The 18,233-nt window shown below is 39.2% G+C and overlaps 1 protein-coding gene across 3 annotated transcripts in view; it reads left to right on the top strand.

Moving 5' to 3' along the window:
* The window catches only part of LOC139442539 (thyroid receptor-interacting protein 11-like), a 78,863-nt gene that overhangs the window by 13,184 nt on the left and 47,446 nt on the right, over window positions 1-18,233 (top strand). For all 3 annotated transcript variants that reach the window (XM_071223358.1, XM_071223357.1, XM_071223356.1), the window contains exons 2-4: window positions 4,787-4,863; window positions 5,993-6,103; window positions 12,923-13,067. In XM_071223358.1, coding sequence (XP_071079459.1) covers window positions 4,787-4,863; window positions 5,993-6,103; window positions 12,923-13,067 — 333 coding nt within the window. The remainder of the gene's footprint in view (window positions 1-4,786; window positions 4,864-5,992; window positions 6,104-12,922; window positions 13,068-18,233) is intronic.

Raw genomic sequence — 18,233 nt, 5'->3', positions numbered from 1 at the left:
ATTTCCATTGATGTTTCATTAGTGTGATTAGATATGATTGTAACATGTTGTTAACAAACATTCAACACTCTAACATTGATTCAAATGTGTTGGAAGTAAGTGGTGTGGGTGTGAATTGAAACTGCTTTGTCGGCAATATTGGCTTTATATGGTGACCTGTAAGGCTTCAAATACAAGCTTTAGAAATATGCCGTGATCAAATCATTTCCATGAAATTCAATCTTACAGATTAAATATTTAGGTAATTACAAAACATTAGATGGCATATATAGTATGTTGGAAAAAAGAAGTCTCAGTTTTATGTATGTAGAATTTGATGTTGAAAGAGCAAATTAATCTGCATCATTCAAATATTGTACAGATGTTGTCCTTTCATTCTGATGTTACCATGGTTACTCTATATGTATTATTTGTCCACTGTTAGTTATTACTTTCTTCAAATGAAGACAGTTCACACTGGAACAGACTGCCTCCATGGTCTAGTGGTAGAGCGTCCGCCCGGAGAGCGAAAGGTCCGGGGTTTGATTCCCATGGGTGATATGAGGGGTTGAGATGTTTGCTTTGAAGGCCTTAAGTGCTGATTTAGCTGGAATGGTCCTGGGTACATAGTTACTCGCTTTCTACCATGCAATCGAGTACTATGTTACTGAACTTGATATGACTGGGACGGTCAGTGACTTGGTAAAACATATTTGGACTATCCCCAGGCCCCCTCCCCCTTTCAGTAGCAACACTTTCCCATTACCTGTGTCAGATACAATGAGTTAGTCAGTCATTTCATTTATTTATGGATCCTTAAATACTATAAAGAAGTACTTTGAAAGACCTTAATAAGGCTTTAAATTTGGATGGTGACTGAAGTCTGCATAAACCATGGTCTTACTGACAAAAGCATATTTATTACCCATACTTTTCATGCTTAGGTAACTGGAAGTTATTAAGATTAATCTAAAACATTAGTTAAAGCAGAAACATTCTCTTCTCTGACTGTGTGACAGTGGGAATCCATAACCGTGAATGTCAAACATTATGATCATGGTAAAATAACTGCACTATTCATTGTTTGAAAGGCATTTCTCAGAAGATGTCTTGCTTGATAACGGTATAAGGATCTATACCGAAACGTCGCTTTTTACAGAATTAAAGACGTTGTTATCCACAAAATTGTGTCTACCTTGCACTATTCATGATTATGATTATATTTTGTTATGATATTCTTGTACCAGGGAGTTACCATGGTGACAGCGACTTCACAAGTTTTAATATTATGGCACAGATCTTTGATGTCACATTCAGAGATGACACACCCAATTTGACAATGCCGAAGCAAGAAAAAAAAAAAAATGATTTGAATTGGATTATTTCAAGCCACATACAGGGGTGTTGCCAGGCAGGAATTGAATATTTCAGATGTACACAAAGACTGTCTCATTTCATCCAAGCGACTAAATTGAGTCCTTATCAAGATTTGATGTGTCATGTGTTATAGAGGAACTCGCAAGACGTTTATCAGGTGACTAGTCTGTCGTTATCAGGTGGGTCTAACCCTGCTCCTAGCCAGGGCAACATGTGTTGGTTACTAAGATATGAACAAATTTATAACCATTTCTGTCACCGTGTGTATTCAGTCCTTGATTTAATGGTTTATGTTCATTTTGGTCGACTGATACGGCTTGTTTGCCTAAGCTGGGCCTGTCTGTCGTCTCGTGAGCTATACAAGTATTCAGGCTGCATGCGTGGCACTTTAGCTGTAGATGACGCGGCAACGGAATACTCTTCTTTTACACAGTCTTTTAAAGCTTTCTTTGCCCTTCTCACATTTCATCCATACACAACATATGTTTATGTAGACCCAATTAATTTGCATTTCCATTGCTCTGAACCATGGCTGAGCAGGTCACTTCACTCTGTTCTCAGGCTATTCAAATTTTTCAGACTGAAATCTCGATGGACTAGTCTCTAGCTCCAAGTTTCCTCCATGTTGCTGTGTACTCTAGATAGGTCAATAAATTAAAAGCTGGAGAATATTGACATGAAAGTTCACTTTGTTCGTGTGTGAAATGTTGACGGACTGTATGCGGCTTTTGTGTGGTGTATTTGCACATTAAGTGATGTGTTGGGTGATATGAGGGGCTGAAGGGCTCGTGTGGCCTCGTCGTTTATTGGCTGGCTGCGTCTTTCTTCTTTGACATTGCTGGTATATCAAGTTAATTGCCCGTGTGGAATAAGGTTATAATGAATATGTTGACACAACCTGCTCATCTCTGTAGATAAATTAACTGACTCAAATCTTAATTATTTGGGGAAGAAATGGAGCGTGGGGGATCTGTAGACAGAAACATGATTGGAGTGTTTGGAGCGAGTGAGTGATTTGGGTTTTGGACAGTATTTTAGTTATATCATCAGGGATGCATTTTTTTTTATGTATTGGTTTATCACTCTGAACATGCCAAGAAATGGCGTACACACCACAGATAAGAGCACGTGCAAGTATCGTGATACGTATCGGATCGTGAGCAAGGTATCGTGATACATATTGGATCGCATGGTTGATGTATCGTCCCAGCCCTACTAAAGACACGGGTTCTACCGACACACTGGGATGATGTTGCTAGAGTGACAGCTGTAATATTGCTGGAATTTTGAAAAAATATGCAAGTGTATTCACTCATTCAAATATATCCCTGTGTGTCAGCAACATATGTAAGAAAAAGCCAAAGTGATTCAGGTCATAGATATTTACGATTCTTGTGAAACCCAGAAACGGGAAGGAGGGAGGGAGGGATTTAAGTTTCCTAAAATAAATAAGACAATGTCATAAATATAGTTAGTTAAACCAACTTTGTCCTTCAAACTTACTGCACCTAGGTCATAGCAACAACGTCAATGTCAGTTTGCAATTCTCCAACAATCATATTTCTAAATCTGGATGTTTAAAATTCCCCAAGGTGTTGATAACTTTCTCATGCGTAGGATTAGCTGCCATTGATGAATTTTGAAATATGTTTAATCAATATTTAACGTGTTTGTTAGTGCATGTAAACCAGTGTTTAAAATAATACTCAATGTAGTGGTTTACCTCTGTTTATCAGTTGACTTTGACATGTTTCAAGAGCATGGGAGGGGGCACGGGTGGTCCAGTTGTCTAAGGCGTCGCGATTCGCTGTGCAGAGTTGCGTCCCTTAGGCATGCCAGAAACCTATGATTGTGGGTTCGAATCGTTGTACGTTTCTAGGTTTGTCAGCACCATCCCTGTGCTCGTGGGATTCACCGAAGTGGTAAACGTCTGAGACCTGCATCACTTCGGGCTTTCCTCTCACATTAAACTGACATGGCGCGATGTAACTATAATACTGTTAAAAGCGGCGTTAAACCCAACTCACTCACTCACTCAAGAGCATTGGGGTCCCAGTGGCTAAAGGCATCACAGCGTGCTGGTCATGTGTCTCCAAGTCCAGAGTCACCCTGATTACGATCCTTGATCTGTCAACACCCAAGATGTGCCTATTGTTTCACTGTAATAAAAACTGCGGCAGCTTAGAATTTTGACTAAAGGGGATGCCTATTAAAACCATACGCAAGTTAAAATTGTTGTCAGAGATAGAGTGGAAGAGGACAGACATAGTTCCAACTTCCATGAAATTAACAATATTATGATAATACTTCATGTACTTGGCAGTACATTGTATACCCTTTGCACACTGCTGTGCTTATTGTAAAAAGATCTGTAATGTGCACAAGGAAAAAGAGATTGTCGTTCATATTTTCAGTGTTATCACTGGGCACGAAAATATGGATTGTTGCTAAAAAAATTCAGGCTTTGTACCGGGCACTTTTCAAGAATACTTAAAGTCTAGGAGTTGGTCGGGATCGCTAGTTGGGGCAGGGCAATTAATATGGCAAATATGGTATGTGTTTCAACCAATTGGTAGACGTCCATGAACTGATTCACTCTCCACCAGGCTTTCTACCCACATTGAACTGATATGCCATGATATAATTTAGAACAGTTTAGCATATTCAGAGCAGTGTTAAACCCACACTTAGATTTTAGAGAGAGAGGTCTCCAACCTGTCATCCACTTTTCAGTAGGAGGATCAGTGGGCTATATTCTCCCCAGAGGTTTTCTTTACTTCTTAAAAGCATAAGGTATTTACTCAAATGATCTAGTTCACGGCACTTGGAGTGTCTACTGTTTCTGCAGTATATGATTATTTATAAACGGTTACTATAAGCATGATAAAGAAGAGAGAAAAATAAGTTTGATATGAAGTAAAGTTTGGAAAATCAAGGTAGGATTGTAAATTGTGTTTATTAATGTGTTACGATGAAAAGTGTGAGAATTGTAGATCCTGTATGTGTGACTGCCTGTAACCATGGTAACATGGTAACATGGTACAAACTGATTGAAGCATGGGAATACAGATTGGAATAGATTACTGCAAAAAATTATATTTATTATAAGTTTCACAGTCATTTATGGAGATATCCATGGAATCTAATTGACAAAAAAATGCACCTAAGTTTATTGAGTCCTCAATGTATCATGATACAAACTTGCCAGATTGCATTTCTCTTCGTCTTGACCTCTTGTAACCCCTGAAACGTTTGAAATTTGAAAAGTCAAACTGGCTAAACAATGGCGTCCTTACTGGTGGCATATGAACCCCTGACTTCATATCTGCTTATCGTATCCTAATATGGCTTATCAGCCAGCACGAGGGGGGAGTCGGGACCAGGGGAGTCGGAACAAGGGCGTGTGTTGAAACTGCTGTTTGTTTTGTAGATCATGCCACCGAGCTGCGTCTGGCTCAGGAGAAGATCGCTGAGTTTCAAACTTTGTGTGGGGCCCTCAAGACTGAGGTGAGTTGACCCTTAGGAGATATACCTGGGTAGTTAACGAGGATAAGTTTCACCGCCTCATTAGCATGATTAGATGCACAGGCTGTCCCTTGCCATGTGTTGAATATGTAGAAGCAGGGTCTATGCCAGGGATTCTGCCAGCATGGTTTAATATGAATAATTCCGATAAAGAATTATCTATGCTTGTCTGCAGAATATATTTTATGATTGCGATAAGCAAAGAAGTCCTAGTATATAAAGGTCTTAAATTTAATAGTCCATCATTTTGAATTCAGGTTTTAAACAAAATACAGTAAACTACGTTTATAATGAACACCCTTATAACGAACTGACGGATATAATGAACTGTTTTTGGGTCCCGTTCATTTTCTGTATATATGCTTATAACGAACTAGAGTTATAACAAATTTAAATTAGTGGTCCTTAGGGTTCGTTATAACTGTAGTTTTCTATAACGTGTATTGGAGTGCCAATGGCACAGTTACAATCGCATTGGTTTAACTGTTAAGATAACTTCTTGGTTTCTGAGTGGCACACTTAGAGATCATATTTGAAAATAACATGATGCCTTGTGAGGGTGTATATTATACAAAGCCAGTGATAAATGTACACTGTGATGACATTAAAGATAAATATAAAAACCTCTTATTGCACAGTATGAATCAGGACATAAACCTGGGTACCAAAACCTGAACAGGATGTTATCAATCTCAGTAAAAGGAAAGGAAGCAAACTTTCTGAATTACAACCACTTTTTGTCTAGTTCATAGTGAAAAATCCAATCACATTGGTTCTCTTAATTTCTAAAGGACACACCTAAACATCTATTGGGTGCCCTATGGCACGTTTGATCTTTCTATCCCAGTTTTAACCCTTGCACCCAGAGGATGGGTGGTAATGCTGAAATCTACTAAAAAGGCAAAGAAAAGAATAAAAACACCAAAAAATCTGATAGCCCCTTTCATACATTGTACTTCAACTTGATGTCCTTCAAGTTCCCAATTACAATTTATTTATTCCATGGGGTCGAAAAAAATTAATTATTCTCCAAAATCCTTTTCTTGCAACACAACTATGAAAGAAATTTCTGAGTTTTAACTTGTTTATGTATTGTGTTCTTGTCCTCCAGAATGACCGCCTCAAGATCTTCAACAGGGAGTTAGAGGAGAAGGCTGAATCATCCGAGTTGCAGATCAACTCCATCTCCTCTCAGTATCGAGATGTCTTGCAGGAAAAGGAGGTAAGCAGATCACACTCTTCAATTATTCTTAGCGAGATGTTGAGGTGAGCTTCTGACGTGGCATGTACATTGTCTTCAAGGGTTTGTGCTATACCATCTGCTGATATGGGTGTGGCAGTCACCATATGGCCTGTCAGTACAGGGTGTCTTGTAGCACGACCTTAACATCACATGGCCTCTCAGTACAGGGTGTCTTGTAGCACGACCTTAACATCACATGGCCTCTCAGTACAGGGTGTCTTGAAGCACGACCTTAACATCACATGGCCTCTCTGTATAGGGTGTCTAGTAGCAGGACCTTAACATCACATGGCCTCTCAGTACAGGGTGTCTTGTAGCACGACCTTAACATCACATTGCCTCTCAGTATAGGGGTGTCTTTTAGCAGGACGTTAACATCACATGGCCTGTCAGTACAGGGTGTCTTGTAGCAGAACCTTAACATCACATGGCCTCTCAGTACAGGGTGTCTTGTAGCAGGACCTTAAGATCACATGGCCTCTCAGTACAGGGTGTCTTGTAGCACGACCTTAACATCACATGGCCTCTCAGTACAGGGTGTCTTGAAGCATGACCTTAACATCACATGGCCTCTCAGTATAGGGTGTCTAGTAGCAGGACCTTAACATCACATGGCCTCTCAGTACAGGGTGTCTTGTAGCACGACCTTAACATCACATGGCCTCTCAGTATAGGGGTGTCTTTTAGCAGGACGTTAACATCACATGGCCTGTCAGTACAGGGTGTCTTGTAGCAGAACCTTAACATCACATGGCCTCTCAGTATAGGGTGTCTAGTAGCAGGACCTTAACATCACATGGCCTCTCAGTACAGGGTGTCTTGTAGCACGACCTTAACATCACATGGCCTCTCAGTATAGGGGTGTCTTTTAGCAGGACGTTAACATCACATGGCCTGTCAGTACAGGGTGTCTTGTAGCAGAACCTTAACATCACATGGCCTCTCAGTACAGGGTGTCTTGTAGCAGGACCTTAAGATCACATGGCCTCTCAGTACAGGGGTGTCTTTTAGCAGGACCTTAACATCACATGGCCTCTCAGTACAGGGTGTCTTGTAGCAGAACCTTAACATCACATGGCCTCTCAGTACAGGGGTGTCTTGTAGCAGGACCTTAACATCACATGGCCTGTCAGTACAGGGTGTCTAGTAACAGGACCTTAACATCACATGGCCTCTCAGTATAGGGTGTCTAGTAGCAGAACCTTAACATCACATGGCCTGTCAGTACATGGTGTCTTGTAGCAGGACCTTAACATCACATGGCCTCTCAGTATAGTGTGTCTAGTAGCAGGACCTTAACATCATATGGCCTCTCAGTACAGGGTGTCTTGTAGCAGGACCTTAACATCACATGGCCTCTCAGTACAGGATGTCTTGTAGCAAGACCTTAACATCACATGGCCTCTCAGTATAGGGGTGTCTTGTAGCGGGACGTTAACATCACATGGCCTGTCAGTACAGGGTGTCTAGTAGCAGGACCTTAACATCACATGGCCTCTCAGTACAGGGTGTCTTGTAGCAGGACCTTAACATCACATGGCCTCTCAGTACAGGGGTGTCTTGTAGCAAGACCTTAACATCACATGGCCTCTCAGCACAGGGGTGTCCTGTAGCAGAACCTTAACATCACATGGCCTCTCATTACAGGGGTGTCTTGTAGCAAGACCTTAACATCACATGGCCTCTCAGTATAGGGGTGTTTTGTAGCAGGACCTTAACATCACATGGCCTCTCAGTATAGGGGTGTCTTGTAGCAGGACCTTAACATCACATGGCCTCTCAGGTCTTTTAGCAGGACCTTAACATCACATGGCCTTTCAGTACAGGGGTGTCCTGAAGCAGGACCTTAACATCACATGGCCTCTCAGTACAGGGTGTCTAGTAGCAAGACCTTAACATCACATGGCCTCTCAGTATAGGGGTGTCTTGTAGCAGGACCTTAACATCACATGGCCTCTCAGGTCTTTTAGCAGGACCTTAACATCACATGGCCTTTCAGTACAGGGTGTCTTGTAGCAGGACCTTAACATCACATGGCCTCTCAGTATAGGGGTGTCTTGTAGCAGGACCTTAACATCACATGGCCTCTCAGTATAGGGGTGTCTTTTAGCAGGACCTTAACATCACATGGCCTCTCAGTACAGGGTGTCTTGTAGCAGGACCTTAACATCAGATGGCCTCTCAGTATAGGGGTGTCTTGTAGCAGGACCTTAACATCACATGGCCTCTCAGGCCTTTTAGCAGGACCTTAACATCACATGGCCTTTCAGTACAGGGGTGTCCTGAAGCAGGACCTTAACATCACATGGCCTCTCAGTACAGGGGTGTCCTGAAGCAGGACCTTAACATCACATGGCCTTTCAGTACAGGGGTGTCCTGAAGCAGGGCCTTAACATCACATGGCCTGTCAGTACAGGGGTGTCCTGAAGCAAGACCTTAACATCACATGGCCTTTCAGTACAGGGTGTCTTGTAGCAGGGCCTTAACATCACATGGCCTCTCAGTACAGGGGTGTCCTGAAGCAAGAAAATATGGATTGTTGCTTAAACTTTCAGGCTTTGTACCAGGCACTTTTCGAGAATACTTAGATATAATATTAGAATTGAGGGAGTGTAAGAACAACAAAAGATACAAGAAACCATTTATTTGGTAATTGAAATCTCAAGACAATGCTGACAAAATTATTAATCATCCTTTTCCAGTCACAAAGCAATGCATGCATTTCTATGTTGAAAACAAATAAAGTCATCTGTCTCAATCCCAAGGGGGTTAATGCTGATTTCCTGTGTTAGAGTAAATAACATTGACAGCTTTACGAGTTAACAGCCATTCAGTGTATTGTTGTGCACGGCTTTCAATATACAACTATATTGTTGGGGCTTTGCTGATCGTAACTCAGTCTGAAATTGTGCGCCATTTTGTTCATAGGTGGGGTCTATGACTGAACATTATGAGGGGTTTATGGATTGGGCTCCAGTTTATGGCTTTCACTGTAGAGGCAGTGGAAAATCTTTGTATTGTGTACCAAACACTCTATAGTTGTTGGAGTGTTTTATTTTGAAATTCAGGTACAGGCAGACTGAGCTTGCAATTCACAGGTCTGTCATGGTCACTGGGCTTGTTAGGCTGCACTTTGTTGGTTCTTTTCAAACATTGAGCTATCAGTTGTCTGTCTTCAGTGTTGAGGGGAGCAGTTGCTCTGTGGAAGTCAGAGTGTTTGTTAGAAGTTGTGTTATTGATATATAGGAGAAATGAATGTTTTGTGGCCACAATTATATTTCATGATGGCCAGTGAAAAGAACATTTCTATGTTCATTTTTCAGGCAATATCTCAGAGGAACAAATTCTGATATGTGAAATAACATCTGGCCCTGTTATTCAGTGGGAAAAATATGAAATGGTATGACCTGAACTATGTCTCGCAGTGCCTTATCTCACAGAGTATTGTCTATTATTATTGATCATTTGTTTGTTTTATCTGTCACATATTTGTTTTTTTCTTAACTAAATATAAAGCCAGCCTTACCAATTACAATGCAAGTTTTAATGGATGATTCTAGCAATCACCATTTAGAAATGGTTATGTTGAAAATGTAAATGTGTTCACTTCCCACCTGTTTAGGTCTGAAGTAAGCTCTTACTTTCATGTATGCCCATAAGTCTTTATGGCGGCCATGTTGAAAATGTTATTTTGCCTGCCTGTTACAAATAACCAACAAGTCAGGTGAGCTTCAGATCTTCATGGCTCTTTCTTTGTGTCTATGATAAGATATAGACCAGTTTATTCATGTTAACCCTCTAGGGATTGCAGGGATTCACCTTGGTCTGCCCAGAGGTGGATATTCGGCCCAAAAAGTCTGCAGCAAAAGACAGTCAAATTTCTAGTTTGAATTGTCCTCAGAATTTACGAAAATTAATTTAGAATAATATCCCAATTATTTGCCCAGTTTGCCTGCTAAAGGCACTTAGTTTGAAAACCTAGATAAATCCCAGGGTTTGCCATGTTAACATGCTAGTATCTGTTAGGGCCATTTTGAAAAATTGAAATTTCAGAACCCCAAACCTTCCTGTAGATCCAAAAGAAGAAGTTTTCTTTTAGCCAAGGGTGAGGATATGTATAACATGTAGACAGAAACCCTCCTTGTGTTTTAAAAGTTGAATTATTGATAAAGATTTTCGAAGAACTTTAATGAAATCTTGTCTCATATCGGCATGATTGTAGTTGGTTATTCATAGGTTAGCGCCGTCCTCATGGGTGATATGAAGTCCATATCACCTGCAGAGAAGGAGCACTAACCAACTTACACCACGCTGTGAACTAACGCTTGCTCTTCTCCCGTCTGAATAAAAAAAATGGACATAATGCAGCCTAGTGGTATGATAAGAAAAATGACCTTTTAGTGCAGGGACATTTTAGAAAATCTCTCTGAGAAATATATGTTTATCTTCAAACTGATCGTGACAATTGGCTTATCCATTTCCTTTGTTTTGGTTGTTAGCAAAGTGAGCAAGATGGAGTTTAACATTGCTTCAGTATGTTGGCAAAGTGAGCAAGATGGAGTTAACATTGCTTCAGTATGTTAGAAAAGTGAGCAAGATAGAGTTTAACATTGCTTCAGTATGTTGGCAAAGTGAGCAAGATGGAGTTTAACATTGCTTCAGTATGTTGGCAAAGTGAGCAAGATGGAATTTAACATTGCTTCAGTATGTTAGCAAAGTGAGCAAGATGGAGTTAAACATTGCTTCAGTATGTTGGCAAAGTGAGCAAGATGGAGTTTAACATTGCTTCAATATGTTGGCAAAGTGAGCAAGATGGAATTTAACATTGCTTCAGTATGTTGGCAAAGTGAGCAAGATGGAGTTTAACATTGCTTCAGTATGTCGGCAAAGTGAGCAAGATGGAGTTTAACATTGCTTCAGTATGTTAGCAAAGTGAGCAAAAAGGAGTTAACATTGCTTCAGTATGTTGGCAAAGTGAGCAAGATGGAGTTTAACATTGCTTCAGTATGTTAGAAAAGTGAGCAAGATGGAGTTAATATTGCTTCAGTATGTTGGCAAAGTGAGCAAGATGGAATTTAACATTGCTTCAGTATGTTAGCAAAGTGAGCAAGATGGAGTTTAACATTGCTTCAGTATGTTAGCAAAGTGAGCAAGATGGAGTTTAACATTGCTTCAGTATGTTGGCAAAGAGGACCCCAGACACTGGATAATATAAAGAACAACTTTCAACTTGTTATAACGGATTGTCAGTGAATTAATGTCTCATGAAAGCCTTGTAATTTACATACAGTAAACTAAGGTTATAATAAACTCAAAAGGACCCCTAATTTTAATTTGTTATAACCGTAGTTCGTTATAAGCATATATACACAGCATATATACAACAAATGGACGAGACCAAAAGGAGTTTGGTATATCCAACAGTTCGTTATAAGCGTGTTCGTTATAAACGTAGTTTACTGTAATTAATTCACAGGGAAATATATACCGTATATGACCGCAGATAAGCCGACCCTGTAGAGGTATTAACTTGACCACTGAAATAAGAAAGAAAATGATATGACCCGCAGATAAGCCAAACCAGGAAGGGAAAGGCAAAAAACACTGCGAAGTCGGATTGCAAGACATGTGCCCACACTCGCAGATATTTAATAATATAAGATGGATAACCTTGTAATTATGTTGAAAAAGTCATTATTATTTCTAATAAAGATTTAACAAACCATTCATCCACTCTCATAATGTGGGAAGCTGTTTCTCTCATCTTTTTTTAATCTCGTAATGATCGTTATATGTTGTTATATGTCAACAACGAAGCGCCATTTTGTGAATCGGTGTATATAGAATTATAAACCCGTGAAAAAAATATATATCAGCTGGCGCGAAGACTCGCAGTTTGAATGCAGCATCCTAAGCTTGGCATTTTCGTTTCAAACTCATGATGAGAATGTCTCCAGTTTATTAAACTAATCTCTCGAAAACAAAGGAATTAAGCCCCTACTCCCAACATGATCGCTAAGCACCCACAACTAGAAAGTGTTTGTGTAAACAACATAACTATACCAATCGGCCCGTTATTATCAGCGCTCTTTTCCTTGTGTACTGTGATACTTTTTAAACAACAGGAAGCAATCACAGTGGTCACTGTTAGTGAAGTCACAGGAAACAGCTGATGACATGTTTTGCAAATGACGAACGGAATAACTACAGTTGTTTATTTGCCTCTTTCAATAAAGGTAGATACTCGTTCACAACCAATTTATGAACTTTGCAAAACGTACGTAATAGCTATTGGGGATTTCATCTGTGGATTATATATTATAGCTGTGGATTACATATATTGTTACATGTAAAGATTATGGAGATAAACTTTGAAAATTTAATTGAAAACTTATTATCGGAATTAGTAACATGGATAACATTATTTTAATAATGACAACATTGGTGTATAATAATAACTTTATTGATAATTTATAACAATAATGGCTCTAGTCGTGGCAACTTCCAAACTTTCGGGAAGTTTTAATCTATCGTACCGTCATTAAGGCGATGTTTCTGACAGATAACGATCTGAAAAATACTAGCATGAAAGTGTATCCCATGGATAAGCCGACCCTTTCTACAAAATCTTTTTTCTGGTCCTCAAAATTCGGCTTATCTGCGGACATAAACGGTAATCACTCTGTACCACAGCTCATCCAATATTCTCTATTTCTGTAACAAAAGACTTAAATGTTCCAAGATGAACATGATTATCAGAATCAAATGTAGCCAATATTTTTATGTGTTCTGTTTCAGAATGACCTGAAGGAGCTGAAGAAGAAGCATAATGAGATTCTGGAACACCAGGCCAGGTCAGCGCTGTCGCCACTTACAGCGCCATCTACTGCGCATGTTCCCGCTCCCTCCCAGCCAGGAAGTTTGTCCACCCAGACTGGCCTAGGTAGGTAGCTCCGTTATCAGGCTCAAAGTCCACCCTTCTGCTAGCTGCATGTCAGAGGCTGATTAATGCTGTCAACTGCCTAGTGACAAATGGTCCTTTCAGCAAACCTTTATAACTTTGCAAAGTCACACGCTCCTCCTACCATCCGAGGTGCGGCCTGTTCCGAGGGCAGATATCCGTTTTACTTGGAAACATTTGTAAACTTTGTGGCTGTGAGTGTTGAATCTTACTGTCTGACCTGTGGTTTCCTTGGCACCGAGAGAATGTAATCTTGAGAAAACCGTTATCTCTGGAAACGCTCTTAGTCATTCAAAAGGTCAGGAAAACTTATAGCACTGAAGGACAGGCACAAGTTTGTGGGACTTGACTTACTCTTCGTGAATGGAAAGTTCTAGTTGGGTGACCTTTTGATCCATACTGCTGGGTAGAAGATCAAAAATATTCTTCATGATACTGAAGGTCATAGCTCTATTGAAGTAATTTCACCTTCAAAATATGATCAGTGTACAATATTACAATGATATAGTTTATCATTCATGATAATCCAGTGTATTATATCTCCATTCTGTTATGATAACTACCCTGGGCCCATTTGCCACCATAGATTCGTTTAGAGTCTGAATTTTGGGTACTATATTTAGCCATCCAATCAAATAACAGAACTGAGATACAGACTGAGATTTGACAAGTCTGCAAATCTACCAGGACTTGTGTCAAGTACAAAGTTCCTTTCCAGGCAATTTCTGATCTCCAAAAAACTCTAATGTTAACTTAATTTGCATGACTTATGTGAATGTACTTTCTCATAAAGTGAATTTTGTGCATTTTTTTTGGAGTATAAGAGAGCTATCGTCTATGCATGATAGTGTATAGTGCAAAGTCACACTAGTGCCCGGATTTGAGTAATGACTAAGGCACCAAATGACATGCCAACTCTATCCCATTTGCATAGGGATTCCATCATTTAATATGGTATCCTCTGAAAATGATATGATTTGTTTGTTTGTTTGTTTGTTGTTTAACACTGCACTCAGCAGTATTCCATCTATATGATGGCGGTCTATAAATAATTGAGTCTAGACCAGACAATCCAGTGATTGACATCATGAGCATCGATCCGCGCAATTGGAATACGAGACATGCATCAACTAAGTCAGTGAGTCTGACCCCTTCACGACCCTGTTAGTCGCCTCTTACGACAAGCATAGTCGCCTTTTATGGCAAGCATACATCTCCTCGGGTAGAAAATAATTTGAGTGAATGAGTGAGCGAGCATGGTGAATGAGTTGGGAATTACGATGCTGTGAACGGTTTTCTAGTTATATCACGGGGTGTCAGCTTGATGTGGGAGGAAAGCCTGTAGTGATGCAGGTCTCAAACCTTTACCACTTTGGTGAAACCCACGAACACAGAGATGGTGCTGACAGACCAAGAAACATAGTCAGGGTGACCCGGAAGGAATATAAACATTTGAAATCAAAAAGTGAATTTGAAAAAAAATCAGCTTTTGATTTGTAAAGTTGTGTTAGAATTACACAAGTTTGTCTTCAAAAGTATGTGTCTTGATATGTATCGTTTCATGCAAAACGTATCTCTAAACATATTGTATTGGGACTTCAGTATAACATGTCAGCCCTATTTACTCATGTGTCTGAATATAACAGACATAGTTTACTATCTTATTTATGTTTGTCACACAATAGAGATTTAATGGAATTTGGTCATAGGTTGGATTGTCTGAGCAGACAGTTTACAAATTAAGCAGTGTGTTTGTAAACTTAAATTGATTGTTCACAGGCTTCAAACATTTAACGCAAGGTCAGTGTTTGAAATTTAGTGTTTGACATGACTGTGTTTCCTAATGGTGTGTAGAGTGTTTCCCTATACACAGATGGATTAGTTTGACAGAGGCAGCTGCCACCTCTTGTAGTCATGACAACTGTAAGCTGAAGCTTAGGTAGGGGCAGATAACCCTGCCTTATCTCCCAACTTCCTGTTTGATATCTCCTCAGCAGATAGTGGAGAACTCACTACCTGGACCCTCAAGAGCCTGCTATCTGCTCTAGTGGGATAATTTGCCTTTATCTCGTACTGTTTTCCTGTACCTCCACTTGGGAGGCAATGGGAATCTTTGCATACACTTCCAGGCTGTGTGACTTCTCAAGTTGGAAGAGAATGTTTTACATTCGGGTGAAAATAAGCATTAGAAATTATCACTAGTCCTACAGTCCTGCCCAATAGTTAAGGTATCATAAGGACCAGTAGAAATTTGCCCCTTTTTAGGGTTTTGCTATATGTTATCATTATAAGGACTAGTGGACTAAAACTGTCTGTTCCTACCACTGAAAATGTTCTGCAGTTATTTGAAAATGTTTGGAAAAAACGTAATTGGTTGAAAATTTGTGTAGATGGGAAAAAATATACATTTTGGATAAGTGTTCTCCCAGATATCAACAGATGTTCTCCAGTTGGTAGAAGTTTGGTACAGTTAGGATAAAATATCATTATAGTTTGGATAAAATGTTCTTCTGATGGCAAAACATGTTCTGCATTGGACTGACATTTTTCTCCAGTTGGGATCAAATGTTTGGCAGATGGAAGCAAAATATTCTTCTGTAGGAAAGTGTTCTGCTTTTGGGAGAAAAACTCTGCAGTTGGTAGCCATCTTTTCGAATAAGCCTGAAGTAGATGTACATACCCCAAAAAGTATGAAAACAGATTTGAAGAAAATTTGTAGAAACAAATTGTTTTAGTTCAGAATAATCTTCCGTACTTCATCTTGTTTGGCATTAAAATGGAAGTGAAGCATTGTGGTCTTTTCATTATTTTATGACCACTATATAATCTCAGTTTTCAACACAATAGAACTCTACGTGTGTAAAAGTGCATGACAAGTATAACAATTCATTCCATTTACTAAGTTATGTCAATGAACCCTTTAAACAGCACCTTCCCTCAGCCATGGGAAGAGAACTGTTTTCATGGTTTCATTATTGGGAAGGATGTCGACATCTTGAGTCAGAAGTCCACCAAATGAGCTGTATAGAAGTGAGCAAGTTTGTGAGGAATGCATTCTCCTTTTGAAGACAACAAATATTGACACAGGTCATATGATGGGGACTTAGACTTGCTAGGTGTTCTTCCCTAGCTCTCACATAGTCGTCCTGACTGACAGGGCTCTTGAGAAGTAGCACAAGCCATTGAGGAAGACATTGAGCTGCCAACTAGACAGCTGCCTCCCTAGTCACTTGGTGTTTGTGGGGCAGTGAAGCCAAGATGGACCTGTTGAAATTTGAATATGGTGGGGATCTCCACCAGTAGATTTAATAAAACTGTTTGAAATTGGCACTGGTCCTGTAGTCCTTGCTAAACTGGTCAATAGTTAAGGTATCAGAAGGACTAGTAGAAATTTGCCCTTTTTAAGGGTTTTGCTGTATGTTATCATCATAAGGTCTAGTGTACTAAAAATGTTTCTTTCTACCATTGTATTGCTGATGCTTTTACAGTACTCTAGATAGATGCCATATCAACGTATTGTACAGACAAAAACTGGTCAAATACGGATAGATTGCAAATTACAACTGTCTCAAATACACAGGAAAACAATACTATACACTCTCATGATTAATTGTTACCATACATTGTCTGTTTATTCTCAAAAATGTTCTACATTGATAAACTGTGTTCTATATTGGGCATTAATTTCTGTTTAAACAGGGAATATGTTATTTCTTGTCAGCAACAAATGGATTGGCTAATAACACATACTGAAATTCTCTTGTCTTAGTTATGTTTGGCACCAAAATAAGAATGTACAACACAGGGTCTTTCAGTGATGGGGGTGCAATATCATACCAGTACAAACGAGCAGTACGGTACTTTTTGGTTTGAAAAATATGACTTGTACTCGTCAGTTCTGACAATGACCTGTACTGTACTCATGTGGTTGTAACAGTATCTGGAGCAGTGCTTTGATACACGTGCAATAGACCATTTTACACCAGTCTCTGTCAGCTTGTCCTCTTGTACTGCCAATCACATGTGTAGTAATAATCTAGGCCTACAATATCAAATGTAGGACTGATTACAGATCAACAAAATTATCACTCCACACAAAAACAAAGACTCAGATATTATATAATCAACATCCGGGATGATAACTGTTTGTAGAGTACACACGAGTAAAATGGTGCTATCAGTTTCTATGACAACAGATACCTTTTCCTCTGCATAATAATTTTTTTTTGTTAATTGTAAGGATTTGGTATGGCTGATTTTAACTCTCACAGGTAAATTAGAATAATAAATCAGTCTGTAGGATAACTTTATTCTCCTCGATTGAATCAAAACTAAAAATATTGTTATTGAAACTTTGATTCCCGTTTAATATATTGATTCATTTTGACCTCCAGGTATAGGGCCCAGTGGAATAAGTGTGTGATACATGCAAAACAAAAGATTGACTGCTTTTAAGCCATGCTGCTGCAGTTGAGGATACCATACCTGCCCTAATTTATGGAGTGTTCCTTTGACAAATATTTGTGGATTTTTTTATCAATTACATGAAAAAGTCACGGTCACTATGTCTGTATACTTGAAATAAAGGAATATGGTGTTTATCAAGCATTGTTCTTCTCCTGTATAAATCATAGTATGGTCTGATGAAATATTGAGCATTATGCAATCCCACATAAAAATGACACAATGCCTATGTAGTTTTCAGCATTATTCAACCCCCCACATTACATGCTGATGTGGTATGAAGGTATATTCAACCCCAAATATAAACAACAATAGATGCCGATGCAGTATTAAATATGTCTCGACCCCAAACATAAATAACAATAAATGTTGATGCACTATTTAGTATTATTCAACCTCAAATATAAATAGCAATAAGCTTTGATGCATTATGAAGTATTAATCAACCTCAGGTATAAACAGCAATAGGTGCTGATATAGTATGAGGTAATATACACCCTCGCATATAAATGACACAATTCTGATTCAACATTGCTAACCCTTCACATCAGGACAAAATGTTGATGCAGTATTAAGCATTAATCAACCCAAACAATAGGTGCTGACACGGTAATAATATAATCACTCTGTGCTGACGTGAAAAAACATTAGGAATGATCCAATATGCAGCATTGTTATCCTTAA

Source organism: Haliotis cracherodii, unplaced genomic scaffold (assembly GCF_022045235.1).
Source record: "Haliotis cracherodii isolate W230 unplaced genomic scaffold, xgHalCrac1.p SCAF_5, whole genome shotgun sequence".
NCBI lineage: Eukaryota > Metazoa > Mollusca > Gastropoda > Lepetellida > Haliotidae > Haliotis > Haliotis cracherodii.
Note: the sequence above shows the minus strand (reverse complement) of the source record. Positions and strands in the feature narration are given on the sequence as shown.